Raw genomic sequence first — 24,060 nt, 5'->3', positions numbered from 1 at the left:
TGCCGCTGCTGTGCCCTCTCCCACCTGAGAGACTGGAGATTCGACTGCAGAGACCAGAGGTGACCCATGCGTTGCCATCTTGAAGGTGGTCTCGCTGTGAGATAGAGAAGGGAGGTGTGCTGTCATTCTTGCCCGTGCTGCTCACTTTTTGAGTGAGTGTAGACTGGGTGTTACTGTCTTGCCTACGTGCTGCCTACCACAGCCCCCAGAGTCTCCCGGCAGGAGCCTCCCAGGTGCTGACATCCCCCTGCCCGGGGCCTAGCGTGCCTCCTGACAGCCATGGGCGTTTTAACCACCATGTTGGCTAGATCTGATCAGAGCAAGATCAGATGACATGGTGGTTGGGACGTCAGCAGCTGGGCCATGCTAGTGTTCCCCACTGTTACTGCTGATAACAACAGGTGTGTCTGCAAGAGCCCTGGTGGGAGGCTTAAAGAAAAATACCAGGGTAGTCGAGCTTGTTGCCCATATCAAAGCTACTTTCTCTCCTGGTAACAGTGTCATGGTTATGAGCCAGGCGGTCTGTGACCAGTACATTGGATTGATGTTTGTCATGGTGGCATGATGTGGTCTGACACTTCACGTGCTGAGACTTGCTGTCTCCTTCCTCCAGGTCACTGGGAAGGATCCTTGTATTTATATATGCCTGTGCTGAACTGATCTAAGGAAAAGAATGCTTCTATTTTTTTCCTTTAGGGTTTACTGCTTATTTGCAGTGATGGATGATGTTGCTATTAAAATGTTATGTGGATGCTAATTTATTGCTGTAGGGATGCACTTCTGGCCTCATAAATAGAGACACAATGTTCTATTGTGCCACAGCCCTGAAGTGTGCAATGTTCTGATCTGTACTGTTCTGTTCTTTCTGCCTTCCCCGCCCCCCACCTAAGTTCTGTAATTGTTTCTTCTTTCTTGTGATACTTACAAATTAATTATGCTTCTTTCACATTGGCATGTGGAAGAATTTCTGCCGCCTTTTGTCCCAAAACGCCTTTGGCATTTTCTTCCTTTTCTATTCTGCCTTTTCTGTTCCTCCATTCCTAATGCTTTTGGTCTGCGCTGTTTGAGCTTCTCTTTTGTATTTTCTCCTTGGCTGTTTTTCCTTTTTCCCCTTGTACTGTTCAAGACACTGCATCTTGCCCTGCCATGTCCCTGTTGCTCTCTGTTTTAAGATTTACTTGGGGTCCAGATATCAGATCTTTCCGCCTCCTAACATTCTTTTTCATGATGCTCCAGGTAGGGTATTCAGTTAATGGACATACCCTGTGCATTCTAACCTGAATGTATTTTGTTTACCAAGGCTGCTCCCTTGACTAGTTCTTAGGGCATTACCAAATGTCTTTGTCTCTACATAACTTCAAGATTCCCTCACCTGCAATTTTTGACAAATGGTGATGAATTCCAATAAGGATAATCATGTGCATACATCGCTATCAGGCAAACCTTCAAACCCCAACTGTTTCTGTTGTTGCATCTGCCCTCATTGACTGACAGGCAAGAACCAGAATGTCTCGGGAAGAAGTCAAGACACAAGTCACAATGAATCTCAATTTACCAAGAACAGCAGCAAAACACTACGAATGAGGAAACAGAAGAGGTGCTGATCTAAACATGAATCTGTGGCCACCCCACAGCTCTTTGGCAGGTTGTATGAAAAACAGGTAAAATGGTGGCAATCTGGGAAAATGTCTTGAGAAACCTCCCTTTTTTGTGACCACGTGCATCTCGTATCTCATACCAGTGGTATTGACAATGGCTTTCATCATTTAACTCATCAAGGCATGCCTGAGATATTGAAAGAAAATTAGTTCTTTTTCTCCTTAAATAGCAGTAACTGGTGTTTAGTTGTGGTAAGTAATGTCCTGGGAATGCGTGATGCCTGCTCCGTTCTTCTCCAGGACAGTGGAGCAACCAAGACCATCTTTAAAGACTCCTAATGGTTTCACTCTTGATTCAGTCAGTGCTTACAAGGGGGCTAGGGAGTTTAGTTAGGTCTGTATAGATCCTAGAGAGATACCCAGCAAAGCACCGTGGAATAACTTTTTTTTTTTTTTTCCTTTTTTAAATTTGTTGTATGTGAGGACCCTATGACAGTGGCTAAGTACTTCCACAGAGTAACATCAGTTTTTGAGGTGTATCTCTGGGTGCTCAGAAACTCAGAAAATTGGATCATTCACACACTTCTGGATCTTGAAAGCTGGCAAAGTTTTGCTCTGGGGCTTTCCTTCAGAAGGTTCTTTGTGTTCTGGGAGGCTGTGCTGAAATTGCCAGTGTTCTGGGAAACAGAACTGAGAGGTGAGGTTAAAACCTTTAGCCTAAAGCTAATGTTAATATTTAGGCTTTATAAATAAGTTTTCTGTTTTGGTATTTTGCTTGATACAATTGTGTGACAATGCTGATTAATAGAAATAAATAGATTTCCTTCTTTATTTAAAAAAAAAAAGTGATTCTAGATATCCTATACCCTTTATTGAAACTAAGTATCTGTAGAGAGGCAGACAGTTCTCTGAAATACATCTAGACCTGACTTCTGACATCATCTTTGGCATTTTCTTAATCCAATTCTCTTACAGATACCTGACAGCAAACCATGGCAGCCACAGTAAACTGTGCATCTTGCTGTGAATTGTTCTTTGTTGGGTACTGTGAAATGTGGTCTGTTTTCTTTGCAAATATGCCTGGTTTCATACTCTTTTTTTTTTTCCCTGGCAAGAGAAAGTAGCATCACAAAATACATTTATGAAGTAATTCCTTTCTTAATCTAACCTAATCTAGATTAGTTTTTGTAGGGCTCTTCATGACAGTTAAAAAAAAAAAGTATCTGTCTTTAAATAATCTGGTAAATGGAGCTGCAAATCTGGGACTGAAACGGAGATAGTGGACAGAAATAATGAGGTGGGGGATGAGGAGAGGAAAGCAGGTCTTGGACTGCTAAAATAAACTTCTGTAACTTGGAGTGAAACACATCATGGCCAAATGTTACTACCCCAGTTTTGGGGGTATGTAGGAAGCTAGTTATGGCTGGTCTCAGCACATAACCTACTGCAGCGCACAGTTCCTGTGCCACAGACCTATGTGATGGCCTGAAAGGCTCTGGTCTTGCTCCTAGCTGTACTGAGGCAATCTGAGTCCATGTGACAAAACTTCTGTTTTCACTTGTTTGGGGGGAAGAAAAGTAGTGATTGATTTTAATTATCCATTAATATTACCTTAAAATAAAATTTGTGAAGTGAAATACTTAAAAGTGAGGAAATATAATTGAAGTTGCTTATGCATCCTTAGTTTATTATTTTTGCATATGCATTGTGACAGTGTCCCTAATTGCATTTTTACTTGCCGTTTTCCCATAGATCCCAGCCCTATTCAGTCAGATGATGGGCTTTCTCCCTGTGATGCAGCAGGATAATATCATGATGGAGACTTTTGTCTGTAGAAGCTTCACTTGCTGCAGAAGTTGGGAGGGTACGATCAGTACAGCAGGAAGCGGGAGAAAGGTTGATCATGATGAAGGCAGTTGGGTGCTGGAAGACTGGGTTTCTTGTCATGCAATTCAAGCAAACAGTATTCTTCGCTTGATGATTATTTGAATGTGCCTCATTTTATGGGTAACTGCCTTGCAATTGTCAAACCTCATTTGTGTGTGACTGAGCACTCACAGATGCTTTTGTTTACTGGATGTGAAAGTCCAGTACATACTGCTATCTATTCTGGCAAAATGGCTCTCAGTATCTCAAGCTGAGCTTCCAACAGCAGTTGCAGACACTTCGCTCTTGGTGTCTCTCCTTCAGTCTTTTTCTGTAATATGGACACAATGTCAGCCCTTCTCATTCAACTTGTCAATGATACAGAAAAAAAAAATCAGAATGCTCATGAAATGTTCAGATACAGCAGCGGTGAGAGGCATAGGGAGGTCTCTCAGGAAGTTAGTGCCCTTCTGTTCAGCGGAGGACCTAATGGTATTCATTCTTTAATAAATGCCATTTGACAATGAGAATAAAACAAAGTATTGACTAATTGCTCGTTTAGGAAGCACAGTTTATCTTCCACACTGAAGGAGCCCTGTAGGGCAACAAGGTATATCTTGGTGTAGTAAAAGACTGCCATCATCCATATGCTCAAGGGCTGAAGTAATTCGGAAGCATCTTCCCTTTTAACTGCCTATTACACAGTCTTGGTGCACTTTTAACATGATTAAGAGTTCCCAGCCAGCTCTGCTTTCACTGAGGCTGTGTCTGCACAGAGTGATGCTATGAACAACTGCTGAGCAGTCTAGCTGGAAGCGCAGTTGAGCTGGTGTAGCCCTCTGCCACAGCCAATGCACTCTGTTTCTCAGCAGAGTTGATTAGTCTGAGCAGAGCAAAAAAGAGTTGACAGTGTGCTTGGGTGTCTCTGCATGAGACTGTCCTGTGCCATATAGGCAATGTAAGGCATTGCAGCTGTGGTGGGTAATCACTTTTTTTCCAATATTGAACAAGCATCTCTATTAGAAAATAAACTCACTATTATTTCTGAAACAAACAAATGGTTTCAGTAAAGGTGCAATGCTCCTACTGCTCTTTGAAATCCCCTCACCTACTTGATCAGACTTCCTAAGACACTTAAATAAACAGCACAGATCCTCTCATATCTTTAGTTCATTGCATAAAGTAAATCACATAAGCTCTCTCTGTCTTAGCTCATATCTCTGCTTTGGCTGTAGAAATATTTATCCGTCTCACATGAACCTCCTGTGATCCAATGACTCATTCATTATAAATGAATCTTGAGATCCTTGGAGACACAGAAGTAGTGCAGGGGTTTTTTTGTTTGTTTATTGGTGTTTTTAATTTGCTAGCACTGAGTGAGTCTAATACAGATACAGGCATCCACGTCTGTGCCTTCCCTTTGGCACTCTTGCACTGGAGCATTCAGTTTACTCAGTCAAAATAGAAGGAATGTAGAGAATTTTCTGTTTTTTACACTATAGTTCTTAAATAAAAAAAAAAATCAGAAATGGTAGGAACAGATGTGATTCTGTCAAAGTCTGCAAAAAACCTAAATGAAAGGTTTTGTGTTTGTTTTTTGTCTTTTATGTAGTTGCTTCCAAAATCCGTTACCTTCAGGAATACCACAACCGGGTTCTCCACAACATTTACCCTGTGCCCTCTGGAACTGACATTGCAAATACTCTGAAATACTTTTCTCAGACATTATTGAGGTAAGTTTTAACTAATGCTCTTGAAGAAAAAAGAGCTAAAGAATTGTGGGGGTTATTGATTGACTTTGAATTGGTTGTAAGATTTAATGGGTCAATGCTTAGCCAAAAAGAGTCAGAGAATAATTTAAGAAAGGAATGGTATAAATTAATCTCTTCAGTGGCTGTTGCCCAATTTGCCCAGTTAGGCTGCTTATTGAGTGGCTGATTCTAAAATAAACTTGGTTGATTACACATTTGCTTGGCCCTTCTAAGACCTAGCAGCGTGCACAAACATGCTGTACTTGTGAAGGAAGAATTTTGTGACCTACAGAGTTTTAGATGTTAATACTCATGACCTCCTTGACAGTCCTGGTGCCTCAGGATCCTAGAACAATGAGCCAGATGGGCAGAACTAGGTTCTTACTGTGCCATAGTTCAGCTGGCTGTCAGGTTGGGGTTCTGGTTCAGTCCCTTATAACAATACAAGTAGACACAAAGTTTGTATAGAGATCTGGATTTGGATGGCAACAAAGGTCAGGATTGTTCTGACCCGGGACTGTGATTTAGTCCAATATTTAGTAATTCTATGTAGTACTAAATACAATATGATTACAGAATACGTTTTGAATAGGAAGTACTACCTCTTGTCTTGATAAAAAGATGTGAAAAATTGTGAGACTTAATTAGGAATGACATACATTCCACAGTGCTACCTGGTGGTTTCATATTTTCAAATTGTTTTTAAAATGGCTTTTGACATTGAAGAGGTGATTTTTGTCTGCCCAGGTTTTGTCTGGCACTAGTTTTCACATCCAGGAAAATGCAGTTAAAACTGCATTTCTATGCATAGCTTCCTGATTTATACCTGGAAAGATTGTCCCTGCTGTCAGAAGCAAGTTTGGAAATACAGCTGTTTGCCTTATTTCATGAGGAAACATTAACAAAATACAATTAACCCATATATTTGTACACATACCCCTTTGATGTATACAAGTTGAGAAGCAAGAATTTAAACTTGAAAGAATAACAGTAGTTCATTCTAACATTCATTTAAAGCACATAGACAGAAATACTCATTATCAATGGAACACCTGTTCGCTGCAAAGCTAAAAACCTCCTCTTTTCAAAATTTCAAGAGTAGAATTGTTTAACCACTGTGAAATTTGTTTCCCTCATCATTTAGAGTGTTGAAGAAACTTATGGCAACTAGTAGGGCTTTTTTTTAAGATTAATAAATTAGATTTTGTCTCATTGTATTGCAGCAGTGGGAAAAACATGTTCAACGAGTCACTGAAGTTACCTCTGAAATGTGGCTCTTTTCCCACATCACGCTGTTTTGATGGATTATTTGCACAATGCACACACTTAAATCACATTTAAGTAAGGTTCTGTATGACAAAACAGCCTCTGCTTAAATGCTGTGGGCCTTTAGAGCAAGAAAGTAGAACTGATTCTGAACATTTTCTCTCTTAGCTGTAACTATCAGGTGCTATAAGGAGATCTGTTTCTTTTTGGGCAGAAGTCCATTGGGACAGGATGGATTTAGAGTCTGCTGCTTAAAGAAAGTGTCTTTACCACCCTGTTGTCTTCATCTTTCTAAGCAGTACAGCTGACGTCCTGTGTGACAAATTCTTCACGTTCCATGAGCAGTGATGTTTCTGGGCTTGCTGAAAAAGCTTTATACTTACCAACTATGAGAGCAGACAAGAAATCAGGGCAGCAATTGTACAATTGAGCAATGCCCTTTCTTTATTTCATGTTCAGAATGGGACTGAACCAAAATCCTCTTGTTGATAATGCTGAACCTCATGGGGCAGAAGTGATACTCATATCTGATATGCAGGTCTACACAAATGGCTTTGTCCTTCATGATCTGGGATCTGATCAGCCTCAGAGCTAAAAGGGCACCAGAAATTGAAGCCAAAACTTGTATCTGAATTTAACTGGGCTGAGTTCTGATACTCAGCAAGGTCAAATCACATCCTAAATCCCCGTAACTGGGGAATTTGAACTGTGGGTCAAAGCCTGAGTGCTATGGTTGAACCAGTGTAAATTTATACACTTGCTGATACTAAGAAAGAAGCTGGATAAAAAAGCAAAACAAAACACACCCTGTATTTAGTGTGGCAGATGGAAAGAAGGAAACTCCCACCCACTGTGTGCAGATCTCTACAAGACTTACCCTAAAACTAAACAGGCTGGTTAAGAACCTTTCTGAAGAGCGTGTTCAGAAATTTCTTTGAATATTTTGCATGCTAAGTCTTCTTTCTGCCTCCTACACTGAGACTCCATTGTGCAAGGTTTAACATCAATGATAGAAGGATATAGTGGAGAATAATCTTTCTAGCCTGAGACAGAGCATATGCAATGAATTTGGGCTGCTAAGAGAATACTGATCAAACTAGCAAAAATGCCTATTGATTTCTGGAGATTTTGGATCTGGTCTTAAGAATAGTTTGCTTGTGATTATCTACTATTTTAGAATAACTTTAAAAAATATTTCCCAGTTTGATGTGTACTCTCTTTGCAGCTGAATTTTTTAGGATAAACATTTCTTGATGAACATATGTAGTCAAAGGAATAATGGGGGAATAGTGATGAGTCAGAGAAATTCCATATCATAGTTGGGTTTTACAGGTGTAGCTTTTACAGTTTGTTATACTTTTTACCTTTCCATGTTATGGACACATTGACTGTGTTCTTTTCAGTGGGGCATGCCCACTGTTTTGGATCACATTCATATCTGGTGTCATTCTGCTAGCTATAGTTGGATCGCACGAGGGATTAATTTGCTCCTTTGCTCTGTACATAGCCTCAATAAATCACAAGCTCGGGGTGGGGGGAACAGATGTGGAATGGCTGAAAAAATTGAATTTCTTATTTCTATGAACAAACATCACATAAAATCACCATACACAATGCATAGCACATTGATTCATTTAGTTCTTCCTTAATTTTCTCTTTGAGCAAAAGCATTTCTTTACATTACAGCATGAATTTGTTTCATGCCCTGCTCATTTTCAGTGTTTTCTCCCTCATTTGAGGAATGATCTAAGACTTAATAAACATCTTGCAGAACGACTCATTCTTTCACATTTTCTTGGAGAAAATTCTCCATATGTATTTCTAAGTAAAATGTTTTACATAAGGAATAGTTATAAATGCCCAGTGGCCAATTAATGGTCAGGCTTGTTTTGCTGCCTTGGTGAGATGCAATTCTCATGTAGGCATTTTAGGAAACCTTTCCTGGAAGGCAGTAATTTTGGGATAGATTTGCAGCAAAGATGTACAAATACTGAAACAAGCCCTGGTGACTTTGTCACTTGTCACGGCGCAAGTTCAGTATGGAGTCATGATCTGCAGAGACTCCAGGTTCTCAGTACATGGTTTGTACAGAAACAGGAGCAAACCGCAGTCATTGTATCTTGGTCTTAGGGGGCTTTCTAGATTTTCAGTTTTGACTCTTCTGTTTATTGCTTTTAAAACATATGGGTCAGGCAAAAGCCTGGGTCTGAAAGTTTTGGGTTTTTTTTTCCAATTTATAGCTGGAATTTAGATACGGTCTCATTGCTGTTCCTGAAGTGAACAGAAGGATGCCCTGATCAAGATACAAGACGGTGTGCTTTGGCCTCTAATCCATAGGTGGGCCATAGCTCCGTGCTAAAAGGAAGGGAAGCCTATAGTGTAAGCTCTCCATCACTGCCTTATGATTTCCAAAGCAAGGATTAATTAATTCAGTCATATCCTTTCTGGAAATAAGTGCACTTGAAGTGATGTGTTGGCAAGTAAAGGGATGGGTAATTGATATAATCTGTTGGTTAATGGGGAAGGAATATAATTTAGTACCTTCATATCTCTAACCATGAGCTGCAAAGTACGGCAAATGAACATCAAGCAAATTAAAAGGAATCAGCACTCTGATCATTTGTTTTTAAAGTCATACTAGATCTTAGGCGATTTTCTGATAGAATTTTATAAACACTGTCATGACAGTCACCATGTTTCTTGTACTGGACATTGGGTAACAGAAACCAAAATAATCTGCCAAATATGTAAGGCACAATAAAAAAGGAAAAAAAAAAGTATGTAGTTTCTTAAAACAGACTATGTCTGTCATCTCTGATTGCAAGTGTGATGTGATAGTAGCCACTTGGCATAGAACTGTACTTGTAGAAGTGTTTTATATATATGGCAAATGAATGACACCTTCTCTTATAAGCACCTTTGCAAGAATTTAGTATACTTGTGTAAATTGTTGAATTGACTTGTGAGGTAAGATATATCTGTGCTAAGGTGATTATACAGTAGGGATTTATGTACTGTTAAAGAGGACGGAGTTTTCCAGAAGTGCTCCCTCTTGACATAACTCTGCTCTTCATTAGCCAGGGGAAATTTTAATGCCACTGACTTGTCTTTTATAAGTTTTAACACTGACTTTGGGAACAGAGTTAAACCAATAGCAACTGCTTTTGGAAATCCCAACCACTGAGTGGTGCAAAACGTGCTTTAAAAAAAAAGACATTGTGTGTGGTTTAATATATTTAGAAGGTGTATTATATTTTATAGGCACATATGAAGATTATGAACTAACCCTATAATTGCCTGATAGCTAAAATATAACACTGCTTAAGTGACAATTTATTTCTATTTAAAATAGTGGTTTTTTTTTTTTTTAATAAATTAGATTAACAAGTTTACAACATTCTTAAAACGACATAACAAGCTGGTTGACGTATAGCCTCTATTTTGATTCCCACTAAATCCTTTTCATTTTTTGAAATTATGTCTTCTTTAGTTTATAGTGAGTTTTGTTGAATAATAACGTAAGTAACAGTTTTTTTAATGTATGGTAACATACTGTCTGATCTGCAGTTACATAATTGGTCTTGCTTGCTTAGCCCTTAGATTTTTAAAGGTAACTATTTACCCAAGGAGTGTTTGTATTCATAAAGTAAAATGTTTCCTCCCTAAACATGGGCAAAATTAAAAACACACATAAACAACCATTATCATTAGCTCACAAACATATGCTAAAGACCATCTACTATATATTATTTTATAACTTTTCCAAATGTAGTTTAGTTAACATTTTAGAAATATTGTATTATTTCTAAATCCATGTGCCTGTTTAAACTTCATTATCTCAAATGATACTGAGTGAGTGGTCATGAAACAGTATCATAAAATACATACAGACATTATTTTAATGCAATAAACATGTGATTTTTAAGACTATCTTAACAAACACACATGTTTATTCTTTGCTAAAACATGTTTCTGCAAGTGCCACACCTATATTTTGCATGTTTTCAGTCAGTTGCTTCAAAAGATTATGGGGGGGGGGGAAATAAATCTCTCAAAATCTCAGAGCAAAATACCAGCCTATTTTGACATAGCTATTTTTCCATAGCAAACACTTTTAATTCTCAGAATTTTTCTTAACTGTGAAACATGGGTAGGGCACTGAAACATGCATTTTTATATTTTTGCTCCTTATGAACCAGATAACACATGAGATGCAATGAAATTTTCCTAGATGTCAATTTTGAATTCTCTCATCTTGAAGCATGAAAGTGAATGGTTGCTAGATTTGTAGACACACTGGTTTTGGTAGCAATTGCATCTTATGTGGGATGTATCTGGTGTTTTATTATTTGTTTTATAGTGTCATTTCAATGTAATGTGCTGTTCTTTGTGTCTTTGTTGTCTCTTTTTTTTCTTTGTCCCCCCAACAGCATTTTGTCCCGCACAGGGAAGAAGGAGAATCAAGATGCCTCCAATTTGACAGTGCCCATGACCATGTGTCTTTTTCCTGTGCCATTCCCACTCACCCCATCTCTAAGACCACAGGTCAGTTCCATCAACCCTACTGTTACTCGCTCCCTCCTTTACAGCGTCCTGCGAGATGCTCCATCTGAACGTGGCCAGCAAAGTCGTGATGCTCAGTTATCAGACTACCCATCCTTGGACTATCAAGGACTTTACGTGACACTGGTGACACTGCTGGATCTAGTTCCCTTGCTACAACATGGTCAACATGGTAAGCAGGCCCTTGAACTCTTCCAGTACGCTTAACTTCAGTGCTGTGAATCCATGAATGATGCATAAATGCAGTAGAAGAGATGGGCCTAAACTGACCTGGATCTGGAATTCAAATCTCCTGGGATACGTTTATATCCAAGTGTTTGGTTTGACTTTCTTAAATAAAAGATGTTTTTTTACTAACTGTGGATTTGGGTTTGAATTCTGAGGTTGTCTGATTTTTAGTGATATGCTGGTGGTATGTGACTAAAATACAATGGTATGTAAGAAAACCAATACAGATGGGTCTAAAAAAATCAGGATTTTGAATTTGAATTTGCTGGGATATCTTCAGACTGGTCTTTTTGGGGTGGCTCTCTTTAAAAAGGCACAGATTGCTTGCAAGTGTATATCTGGCCTATAACGAATATGCAGATTGAGTGTTTTGGTGAAGGTCCATCTCTAAATAGAACATAGTATATATTTAATTGAAGAAAAACCATGGTAATGGTGATTTGAGATGGCTTTAAAATATTCCTGGGTAAAAAGATGGCAATATCTCTGTCTAACTTACAGAAAAGCTGTATTTTCTTATGTTTTGAACTAGTTGATCACAAGATTTTTTTTTTGTGACTGTTGTATTTATATTGTTTTCTTTCAAGTTCTGCATACATGGAGCTTGTTAGTCTGTGGCTTTCCATAATGGGATTCAGGAACCCAGTGTTCTCCCTATATTACATAAGCCTAATACTAATTTTCACCATGGTATCAGGGTGTATTACTTATAGTTCAGTATAGGAAGGTTGTCAATCTGATATACTGCTGAAATTCTTTAGGGGGAAAGTTGTTTCTGTTAAATGCTGAATTCCTTTTGAGTTGGCAGCAGCATGTTTTGAACCAGACTACTGCACTAGGAAATGGTATGATCTTGCAAGAGGGGGGGTCCTAGCAAATTATAGACTTGTCAACTTAACTTCAATTTCTAGAAATGGTGGAGTTAATTATCAAAACAATCTTTTTCTAAATAGATAACATGGTGATAATTAACAACCAATGGAGACCTCTAAAGAACAAATAACATTGAGCAAACATAATTTCCTTTTATGGCAGCACAATGGCTCTCCTGGCAGGGTTTTCCTGTCCTTAGTCAGGCTTTTGTTGCTGTGTCACTTGACATCCTAATAGGCAATCTGGGACATATGGTCCCCACTTGAGTAAGGAAAACACTCCAGGAGTAATTACCAGTGGCTCTTGTCAGCTGGAAGGGTGTACCAAGTGGGAATCTTAAAGGAGTCTGTGCTGGGTTTAGTGTTATTAAATATTTTAATTTTTTTACTTGGCTGATAGAAATGAGAGAGCACTTTGATTTGCAGGGGTTATCAAGATGGCGAATAGCATGTCCTTTGTGTGAAAGGTATCCGATTCAAAACAATCTTGGCAAATTGCATTCTGTTTTGAAACATCTTCAAAGAAGAAATGTAAAATACTATGTTTAAGCAGGAGAAATTACAGGCAAAAACAAAATGGGGGAAATACTAGCTTGAAAGCCATACTGCAGAGATCTGGGTGTTACAGTAGATCAGAGGCAGACCATAAGTCACTAATATATTAATATTATTCTAGCAATGTGTAAACAGATGTTTTGTGTATGAGACACCCAAGCATTTTGTGTATCATTCTAACAGCCCTAGCAAGGCCTCAGCTGAAGTAAAATTTTCAGATTTGTCCATCTGGCTTCAGGAAAGACATGGACCATTTGGGAGGTGTCCAGGAAAAAGAAACAAGAATGTTTTGAGGTCTAGAAAATGTGAACAGTGAGGAAAAACAGAAAGAAATTGGTTTGTCTAGCTTAGAGAAAAATGGAAGGGAGACATGATTATCATATACAATTATGTAAAGGTTGCTGTGAGGAGAAATAATAAACTAAATCAAACTATTTGTGGTTACAGTTGATCAGGATAAGACGTTATAGGCTTAAGCTGCAGCAATGGAAATTTAAAAAAAAAAAGAAAAGGCCTTTTTATGATAAAGATGGTTAAGCACTAGGATGAATTGCCAGGAGGAGGAGTGAGCTGTCTTGCATATTTTTAAGAACAGTTTAGATAATTATCTGCCAGGAATAATTTGATTGGCTCATGCTTGGGGCAAGGGGAGGTCACTTGCTATTTTCTATGGTTTTGTATACGGAGAATTAAATTTTGCAATACAACTTGTTATTTATTTCTCTTCAGCTTAACATTTGACTAAAAGAAATATATTTTTTTCTATCAGAACAATCAATGTTGTTTGGGTAAGTACAACTGGTGCGCTAGGCAGTCCTGAGCTTTGGTCCAATCAGATGATACAAAACTCTCAATGCTTAGCTGGTAAATATGTATTGTAAGAGAAAAACACTCTATAGCATTAAGGGTCTGGTTAGACCCTTGCATAGAAGACTTGCCACAACCACTGAAATGGAGTGCTAATTTTAATTCTTACTATGACTCATAATGTTTACAGGTACAGATCTCTGAGCACTACACAGAGGCAGTTTTAAAACATCCTAGTTGTACAGATGAGAGTGAAGGCCTCTGTCACATACTTAACATTACAGAGTGAGTAACAGAAGGAATCCCTCTCACGCAGGTGAAAGGTCTTATGATGCATTGGGATCATCATACAGGTTCAAACTTGGGGTTCATTGGGTGCCTTCTCAGAGGGTTATTGGCCCCAGCTCAATTCCTCATGTAGAAGAGGGTATGGAGATGCCACAGTGCCCAGATACACAATAACCTATCCCTTCTTTTTGGATCTTGAAATGTTGCACATTTCTTAAGTATCCCTTCCGAAGAGTTGTAGTATAATTAATTAGAGTAAGTATGGAAATTCTTGATAAATATTCCTTTCCTTTTAAGCCTTGGCCATTTTTGGCCTCAGTGGCTTCCCAGGAAAACAAGATCCGTAGTTTAATCACATGAAAAATACAGTGCTTGAAAAATACAGTGATGCTTCCTGTAGTCTCTTTGTGGGGGGTACTTTGCAGCTCTTTTGAGGGTAATTAAGATCAAAATCTTATTTTTCTATGGCTGATGAAGACTAGAATGCTTTTTGCAAAAGCAGGCCTTTCAATACTAAAGTGCATATCAAATTCTGATTCTAATAACTGCTTAAATGCAGGCCACTGTATGTTAATTACTGTATGATTAAAATCAACATTGATTTTAATCAATGATTTTACTGGCTGTAGTATTCATATTCCCTCCAAACTCTTCTGAGTACTGTTGAACAGCTGTTTCCCTCTATTTTAGGAGAGGCTTAAAAATGATGGGTGAAGTCTCTTGTCTATAGTGATTAACTTCCCAAATTACATTGGGGGGGAAAACTTGAATGTAAATGTAATCTTTTTTTTTTTGTAGTTTTGTAAACTAAAAAGTACATAGTCATAATTATTTTTCCATTGTAATGATTCTGTATTTATTTCATTTTATTCAACAGATCTTGGGCAATCAATTTTTTACACTACTACATGCTTACTTCCTTTTCTCAATGATGATATTTTGAGTACTTTACCCTATACAATGATTTCAACACTAGCTACCTTTCCTCCATTTCTGCATAAGGATATTATAGAGTATCTCAGCACATCTTTTCTGCCTATGGCTATATGTAAGTAGAACTCATTCTAGTATTGTTATGTCTCAGAAAACATGATGCATTGCTATAATAGTATCAGACTGTAGAAGTCAAAGTTTGATCTGTCATAGAATTGTAATGGGACATCAATCTACTGTATGCATTTATGTAAAATAATTCCCTGTGACTATTTTTCAAAGGGAAATAATTCTATAATTTTTATTTATTTATTATGCTCTGTTACTGTGTGAATTCTTCCTTCATTTAAAGGGTGAAGTTTAGCTTCTTTAAGAAATATGCTGGTTTTAGACTCGTAGAACTTTTAGTGTCCGCAGTGGGAGTTTTGAATAGAGAATCAATGGACAAACTGCTCCTGAAACGATAGATGCAATAGCAACGTGCGTAATTTTTGCATCTGGACTAAATCGGGATGTACAAGAATGACTCTTCTCAATGTAATGATGTCATGAATTTCCAATTTTTCTCCCTCCCTCTCTTCTCAGCATTTTCTCTTTAAGTTCTGTACTAAATAGCTGTGCCTGTAATGTCTTCTATCCGTAAGTGTTAAGACTGAATCTGACAGTACCTGCCTTTTTTCTTCCTTTTTTCTTCCCCCCGCACCGAGGGTGTCACATGATTACATAATTTCATAATCCCTGCAGAATGTGAATCCTGAGGTGTGTTCTGAATGCTCGTCTATGTACCTGATAGAAAACTTGATGGGATTCAGTAGTAGCGAGAAATTTAACCATGTTCTGCAGATGGAAGCATTAGGATCAAGTCAGTTTTAAGCAGCAAGCTTTTTACTATGTGACCAAACACTGGAATAGTTTGCCAGAGAGGTTGCAGATTCTTCATCCTAGCAGATGCTCAAAACGTAGCTGGACAAGGTCCTGAGTACCTGGTCTAGTTGGCTTTTCTTTGAGCAGGGGGGTTGGACAAGAGAATCTCCGGAGGTCCCTTCTAACATCAACCATCCTGCAATTCTGTGAGAATGTCTCCTCCTTATCTGTATTCCAGACCTTTATGGAAAAATATGAACAACTTTGTACAGAGATTGATGTCATTTAAGCATGTAGAAGATGCTGTTAGAATGTGAAAAGAAGCATGGTCCAGTGTTTTGAGATTAAGATTTTATGGAAATTATCACCTACATTTTCTGGCTCTACCAGTCAGTGATCTTGGAGAAATCCCTTAACTCTTCTGTACCTCAGTTTCCCCATGTAAAATAGTCCCTTGTAAGACATTGCCATGATGTTTTCTCTGTTACCTTTGACATGTCTAATAACAGTATGCAAATGAAAATTACTAAGATATATTTATATATTTCATACATATGTGCAATAGATCCCCTTTGGGTTAAGAACAGAATGTTGCATTAAACTCCTTTTTCTTCCATTACTGTTATCTGTTAAAGAACTGCTGATGTGGGTGACTTATCCTTTCCTGTCTATCTTCAGATCTGTAAAACTGTTCTCCAAAACAACTGATTGAGCCAAATCCTTGGTTTACTTAAATAGATACTATTCCCCAACTGCCCTTGGCAGAGATTGCATCTGTGTAGAGCATGGGAGCAACCTTTGTCATGCTGCCTTTTTCCTCAAACAGTTTTGGTTAGATCTCTGTATGAAACCAGTCTGCTGCTCTTTACATTTGGCTTCTAGTACTGTAACCTGCTTTTCTGCTGATGGCCACATTTTGATTGCCAGGTTAGAGCTGCTGAGTATTTTGCAATTTAAATCCATACAAATAGATGTTGCTGTGATAATCTGGGGGCTCTTATGTGTGTGGATGAGATTCAAAAAAGAGTGAATGAAGTGCAATGAAGAGAGCCATAGTATTGTTGGGTCATGTGGAGAAGTACCAGATAGAAGAGAGAAATTCTCCATTTTCCTTTCCCTCCTTCTTTTCCAGTTGAGTGCTCTTTTAATTAGTGTCCTAGTCTTTCCCCGAGAATGATCTGCCCCTCTACAAGGCGAGTGCAGAACCTTACCTTCCCCTAGTGTTCAGCTTTGAATCAAACCAAAGGGGAGGATGAAAGAGATTGTGTAAGCAGCTGGAGAGCCACATGGGAGGGATGAAAGCATCTCACTGAACTGGTAGCTACAGTTCTGTGCTTCTATCCCAAATGCTTGGAATTTGGGTCCTGGCAGCCAAGCTTGGGAAAGTGCTGTGAGTGAGGATGGGGAAGATGCACGCCACATCTCTCTGTAGGAGGTTGCCTTCAAAGCCATATTGCCATGTTATAGTTCAGCAAATAAACACCTACACTCTGCAGGGTTTTTCCAAGTATACCATTTCATAGTAACCACTTCGTAGGAGACCAGAAGGAACTCTAGCCACTTCATGTGCGAAGTCAAAGTTACAACAGCTTAGCTACACTTCAGTGCTACTGTTTATCATTGTCTTAGCACAGTTCACATAACAAGGGGGGCTAATTTTTCTGGTTTGTAGCTATAACTTGAACTCATACCATGTGCTCCCTGAGAAGTAATCTGTGCCATACACCAACAACCAGCAGCTACCACCAGCCCCAACCCTTCAGCAGTATACCTCAACAGCAGGCTTTCCATTTTTTCTTATTTCTTTACCCTCCACTTCCTCCTTATCTTTCCTACAATCCAAGCCCGAGGTGCACTTGACTATACAAGTGACATTGTTTTGACCAGTCTGTGGGTTCTGAAGGAATGTGCCTGAGAAGATCACTGTCTTTGGTTAATGCAGCTCTGAGAATGAAATCTTACTGATCTGGAAAACCAGATGTGTGCTCTGTGAAGCAATACCATATTCTTAGTCATCTTTCTGTTCCAGCAGAAAAGGGAGTTTCACCCCCTCCAATACAGAGTATTTCTAGTTTTTGGGGGGCTTTGGGGTTTTTTTTAATGACATGGTATCTTAGGAATTTTATTTGCATCAGCTGGAATCAGTTATATGCTATTCTCACCTAATTTTCCTTGTTATACAATAGAAAATGTTTTCTTTTTTTTTTTTTTCCTTTCTTTCAAGTGGGATCCTCAAAAAGAGAAGGTGTTCCAGCACATGTCAATCTATCTGCATCATCAATGCTAATGATTGCAATGCAGTACACCTCAAACCCGGGTATGTGTAAATATGCAACATGGTATCATTCTCTCTAAAACTATCAGTCATGAAGTACTTTGTCAAATGCAATCGGAAAAGTTCAGGTGATGGGAAAAATCTGTCTCACCATCCAACACAGGATGAAGAATAAATGATTTTAGTCAAAACTGGAATTTCTGAGCATCATGCCTGAAGTAATCATTATGTAGATAAGAGGTCTCATTGTGATGAAGAAATAGGTTTTGGCCCAGGATTGGAGATTCTGGTCTACTCTTGCTTGACATCAGAAAATAGCATTGATATGTAACATCAGTGTTGGAGACAAATCACCACTAACTTTGAGTATAGAAATTCATAGTAACAGTTTGACTTATACTATGATTCATATCGCACCAACTTCACAACTGATATTATTTTTTAAAGAAGACAGGTAATGCTGGCTGCAGGCTCAACAGAACTATAATAAATTTAAATGTAATTATAAGTATCTAAACACAAGGCCGTTCTCTCTCACTGTGACGCAGTCCCAGTTAAATCAGTGGGATCACATAACCAAATAGAAACAAAATCTAGCCTGAGGGAGCTATTACATTGCACGATAGTCAACTATCTCCCGTTTTATGTAGATGTGGAGATGGTGTGTGTAGGGAGGAGCCCCACACTACAGTATGTGCGTGAGAAGTGTCACATCATGCTAATGTAGTTCACAGCGGTAAATAAAAGCAGCACACTATTTTTAAAAGCTACTTGCACAAGTTTTTTTTTTCATTAAATATTCTATTTTTGTTTGTGAATTCCATGTTCCAGCCATCTGAGGAAAATGTTGCCCTGTGGTTTTAGGGAAGTCAGACATGTAAAGTAGTTCATTTGGATCTCATGTTTGTTTGATGCAGAGTGGCTCCTATAGCCTTTGGTATACATGGGAATAATGTATTGTTACATGTGACTTCCATTACTGCCTCAAGGTGAATGACAAGATGCCCATTTATAGCTTTACATTGTGCCAGAGAGACAAAGTTTAAGTGAATTAGCAGGTATTCTTAAACTAAATGTGTTTGAAAAAGATCTCCATTGCTGTGCAAAAAGCTGTACATTCATAATACTCATTATCTTACTGCATTCCTTGACAGAAACAAATTACTAATATTTAATTTCTAATCTTTTGTGATGACTGTCAGGGCAATGATTCTTCAGCAAACCCTTTAAAATAAAAAGTAGTTAAATGAGGTGTAGAGTTTTGGACAGACAAAGCAAAGCCAATCAGCTAATTACGTCACTTCTGTAACTTGAGTTTCCATTTCAGTATTATACTGTCTTTTCTCTCTCAGTGTATCACTGCCAATTATTGGAATGCCTCATGAAATATAAGCAAGAAGTATGGAAAGTAAGTTTATGATCATATATACTTTGTGGAAATGACTGTATTTGGATAGTAATGAAAACCAGGTGGCTTGAAAATTGAACTGACCGTGTGCCAAGAAGTTATAAATGATCTTTGTATCCAGTCCTCCTTCTGGATTATGGAGAGGAAGGTCCCTCTGCTTTTTAGTTTACAGAAGCAGCTCCATGTTTTGTAGAACAGAGCAGCTCTGTTTCCTAAGTACTATGTGGTTGTGGCTCCAATTAGCAGAAATTTTAATAATGACCGATCTTCTCATTTCGTGTTGGACTGAACTTTTATGAGGACTATTTGTGAGTATTGTCTTAGCCTGAATCTGGTCTGGATCCAATTATTTATCTATATCACACCTCTTTGCTCCATGGCTAGACAGAGGCTTCATTTGCTATATGTTAGCATGCTATGCAGGGTGGGTGGTAGCAGTTGGATGCTCCAATCAAACTCAGAAGCCAGTTGTGAACATGTTGAAGTTAGTCATCATTTGTAAGAGCGTACAAAGGATGTTTGGTAGGGCATGAAATGTGTATATTTTGTGTGTTCAGGTATCTTTGAACACAAATAATATATGTTAAATTGTATTTTGTTATGTTGCAAAATAAACATTTTGTACGTGTCTTTCCTTAGGATTTGCTATATGTGATAGCCTATGGACCATCTCAAGTTAAACCTCCAGCGGTACAAATGTTATTTCACTATTGGCCCAATTTAAAACCCCCTGGGGCAATCAGTGAGTACAGAGGACTGCAGTACACAGGTCAGTGCATCTGTTTTGTATAGGCCAAAATAAATATAAAGGAAATGATCATAAGTCACATGTTTACAGTTCTACAGTGTATTTTGAAATCTTTTGTTCGATAAGTATATACAATATCCATTTCTCTGTATTTTCAAAACATGTTATGAAAAATAAAAACTGTGATCATGGCTAGTAAATACATTGTGTTACTCCTGATACTAACTAAACCACAGCAGGGGAAGAAATAAATACAGTATGCCAAATGTTCTGTGAAACTGCCGCCTTGGCCTGGCGGGTTTCTGGCTTACGTTCCTTTCAATTACTGCTTTGGTTGCTTTTGTTGTGCCAGCTGCTATCACTGCTGCTGTTGCTAAGACTCCTTATCTGGCTGTTACTGTCAAAAAAAGTCAGGTGATGTCAGGTGCAGTCAGTATAATGGATAAGTTCTCAAGGTTGACTATAGGGTGAAAATGAGAGACAAAGTCAGCAATGCAGCTGGAGCTGAGTAGGTGGGTGGTACAAAGTCCGCTGTCCACCAGACTCCCCAGTGATACTGATGGGGTTGTGCTTCTACAGTGGGGACTGTCCAGCAGCAATTCATGACTTGCTTTTCCTGCTAGCCTGTCTCAACCTGTTTCAAATTATCTCTGTCATATGGGATAAGTTTTGTTCACTTTTAAAATTTCTGGACCAGAATGCAACATTTTAAATAATAAAAATGAAAGATTGGAAGAGACCTTAGAAGACCCCCTAGACCAACTCAAGTATATCCTGAATGTTCCTGATACATGTTTGTCTGATCTGTTCTAAAGCCTTCCCTTGAAGGGTTGATAGATTTTCTTGACTTTTTTTAAAAATCATTCTTCTTGTACTGCTCTGTATCACTTCCCTCATGCAAGCCGGTTTGTAAACTGAGCATGATACTCCATCTGAACCATTACTAGCACTGGGTAGACTGGAATAATTTTCCTATATATAAATTTTCTGTTAATGTATCCCAGAATGGGATGAGTATTATCTGCAGTTGCATGGCATTTTGACCTGGGGGCATCCCGTATAGCATCCAGGTGATGCTACTTGAACATACCTTTGTTGTTTACTTCTTGTCATTACAAAGCTAAGGCTCCTTCTGTGGCTGGACTATTTTTCCTTTATCATAGCTGTGTTTTCATTTTGCCTGGGAACGTTATTGAATTTACTCAGCTACTCCTACCATCCTGCTCCTGGAGTGGAAGGGTAATTAATTAATTCAAGGTGTTGGTGAGTTCAGGAAGGGTCTACAGTGGGGGTGTCTGCGTCTTACTTTTTCCATGTCTTTGCTGAGTTCATGGTTCATTTCATAATTATATCCCAAACAAGTCAGTAGGCATATATATTCTAGGTTGTTTATTGTAATTATTAGGCTTCCTGAGGAATGGCTAGGTCTTCTTTCATATTTGTATAGTACTTAGTACAAGAGGATGTTGTTCTCAATTGTTACCACTACACACAAAGAATGTAAATATATTTTCTCTATTTATTAATCAGCTGTGTTTTGGGTTTGCAGCCTGGAATCCTATTCATTGCCAGCACATTGAATGCCATAATGCGATTAACAAACCAGCTGTGAAGGTACTGCTATTTATTCAGAGGTCAAACCCAACTATCTGGGGGATGGGAGGTTGCACTTTGACCCCAGCCATATGCTCTGGTTGTGTGCAGGTGCAGGAGATAAGGGAACAGTAAAGTCTGTTGAGACCAAGGGGGCCAGAAGTTTGTGAATATGTTTTTTGGCTGCCTAAAGCAAGATGGGATATTTACTCCAACTACTGTGGGCCAAGTTTTAATATTAAACATGAGGATGGTTGCAGAGCACTTTATAAAATTCTAAGCTGGCTCCTGGCTAATCCATGTAAATGTTTTCCTGAACACATATGTGTGTAAATATGTGCACAAATATTACTATATACAGGAAGCATTATATCAATTACATAGGTACATATTCACTTTGGTATCTTAATTGAGGTCACACAATGCACCTACTCTGATTGCGATCCTTTGCTTGGAATATGTCCAAAAGCTTTGACTTACCTCTTCTACAGCCCTCTTTGAGGGAGGTAAATTATATGTTTCCTGTTTACATGCAGGGTAACAAACTAAAATGGCTTGACCAGGATCATAGCGCAATTTGATTGCAGAGGCAAGAACAGCACCCCAAGTCCATACTACAGTTAGGTGTACTAATTAATTAGCTTGTACCTAGTTAAATATGTAGATACAACCAATTTTCCTTGCATCAATTCATATACTAACATAATTACATTAGTCAAACAGTTCTTCAGTGAGCCTTTTCCACAGGCTATGATACTGATAGGGCATAATGCTGACATCTATCTCACAAGTCCTGCAAGGGACCGCTTTCCTGCACACTCCAATCATTCTCCATGATCCCTTTTCATAGGAAAAAAAGCTGGAAGGTGTTGCTTCATGTTGTAGTGATCACTAGATTCAGACTAATCACTGAGTAGAGCAAAATATCAATGAAATTTACAGTTCCAAGCTTTGCAGATGAAATACCTGAATATTTTTGAATGATCTTTTAGCTTAACTTTGACAGAACCAGTCTTGATCAGTCATCACTCAGAAAAAAAGCAGCCTCTTGTCTCTGGGATAGATGAATGTAAATTTGGTTAACAAAGAAGAGAAACATTCAAAGAGGTATTTGTCTTTATAAATAAGATCTTGCACTTGGATGGAGTAAGAAACATTTTGGTCTAAGTGGTTAAGATATTGTGTATACATACCACTGTTCAGCTTTTACTTAAATAGTACAAAACACTTAACCAAATGTGTATGTAACTGGCCGGTAACTGTTTTCTGTAACTGGCTAATGTGGAAGGATAAAAGCTAATGCAAGACAAAGTTTGTACCTGTGCTGCCAAGGGAACTGTGGGTCCATAGTCTTCGTTCTCTCACTGGAATTGTGCTGTATAGTTAACAACTATGATAGCTGAAATTAGATTTTGCTGGAAGAGGTGTTACTGAGAGAGAAAAATCTAGACTTTTTCATTATCTTGTCCTAAGCAATGGATCCTCTAAGGGACTGTCTCTTTGGAAAAAAATAAAAAGTAAGTCTATCTTGACTATGCAATGTACATGTGTAACACAAAATATACTAATATACTTGTCTTTCAGAGAGTGATAATACTGATACTGAAATATGTCCTGTTCTCTTCCCATAGGCTCTCATTTTCAGTTATACCCCACTCTTTGTTAGAAATAATTTAAGATCCTGTACTGTCAGATGCTGAGTACCATCTTTCAGAATACTAAATGCTCTCAGCACATATCAAAGCTGTGTTATATTGTATGTCCTAGCATTAATGTGCTGAACTTTCTCAGTGAACTTCAATAAACAGATGTGTTAATTCTTTTCCTTCTCTGTGTTTCAGATGTGCATTGACCCATCCTTGTCTGTGGCTTTGGGTGATAAGCCACCTCCCCTATATCTTTGTGAAGAATGCAGCCAGAGAATTGCAGGGTAGGTAAACTAAGAGTTGGAAGATGATCAGGTATAGTCAGGTTCCAGAGTCCGGAACTCTGGAGTTATGCTTTATTTCCATATGATGAGTATATAATTTATATAGATAACCCTGTTGAAATGTATGAAGCACACTGCCACTCAGTATGAATAAGGATTACAGAAATTTACCCCAGATGGTAGGCATTTGCATCTAGCTTGAACAGTAGTGAGTTTTAAAGTTAAGATCTCTGAATGAATAGATACTGTGGGATGCACTGACTATGATAGGGGAACCTTATTAATCTACAAACTTTTGCTTATGAAACGTTTTTTCTCCTCATCCTTTAGTTGTTGTTAAAAGTGGGACATTACAATGAAAGCTCTTTCACAGAGACTTTATTCCTTTTCTGTAACATGTATTTCAGATTATTCTCTAGGGTATACTGTGAAGCAGCAGAGTAAAGAATTGAAATTTGTCCAGGCTTGTCCATTACCTGGAAGGAATATAGCCTGAGATGAATTAACCTCACTTA

General features: G+C 38.4%; 1 protein-coding gene across 1 annotated transcript in view; it reads left to right on the top strand.

Annotated features, from left to right (window-relative positions):
• Positions 1-1,627: 1,627 nt before the first annotated feature.
• The window catches only part of LOC104080557 (protein unc-79 homolog), a gene marked incomplete at its 3' end in the record, with an annotated part of 81,045 nt that continues 58,612 nt past the window's right edge, over positions 1,628-24,060 (top strand). The window contains 9 exon segments of the mRNA XM_009582978.1: positions 1,628-1,661; positions 5,077-5,197; positions 10,912-11,216; positions 14,672-14,842; positions 17,816-17,908; positions 19,219-19,274; positions 19,914-20,043; positions 21,572-21,636; positions 23,457-23,545. Coding sequence (XP_009581273.1) covers positions 10,970-11,216; positions 14,672-14,842; positions 17,816-17,908; positions 19,219-19,274; positions 19,914-20,043; positions 21,572-21,636; positions 23,457-23,545 — 851 coding nt within the window.

This window comes from Fulmarus glacialis, unplaced genomic scaffold (genome assembly GCF_000690835.1).
Source record: "Fulmarus glacialis isolate BGI_N327 unplaced genomic scaffold, ASM69083v1 scaffold31568, whole genome shotgun sequence".
Taxonomy (NCBI): domain Eukaryota; kingdom Metazoa; phylum Chordata; class Aves; order Procellariiformes; family Procellariidae; genus Fulmarus; species Fulmarus glacialis.
The sequence above is the reverse complement of the archived record's forward strand: the minus strand, read 5'-3'. Positions and strand labels throughout refer to the sequence as shown.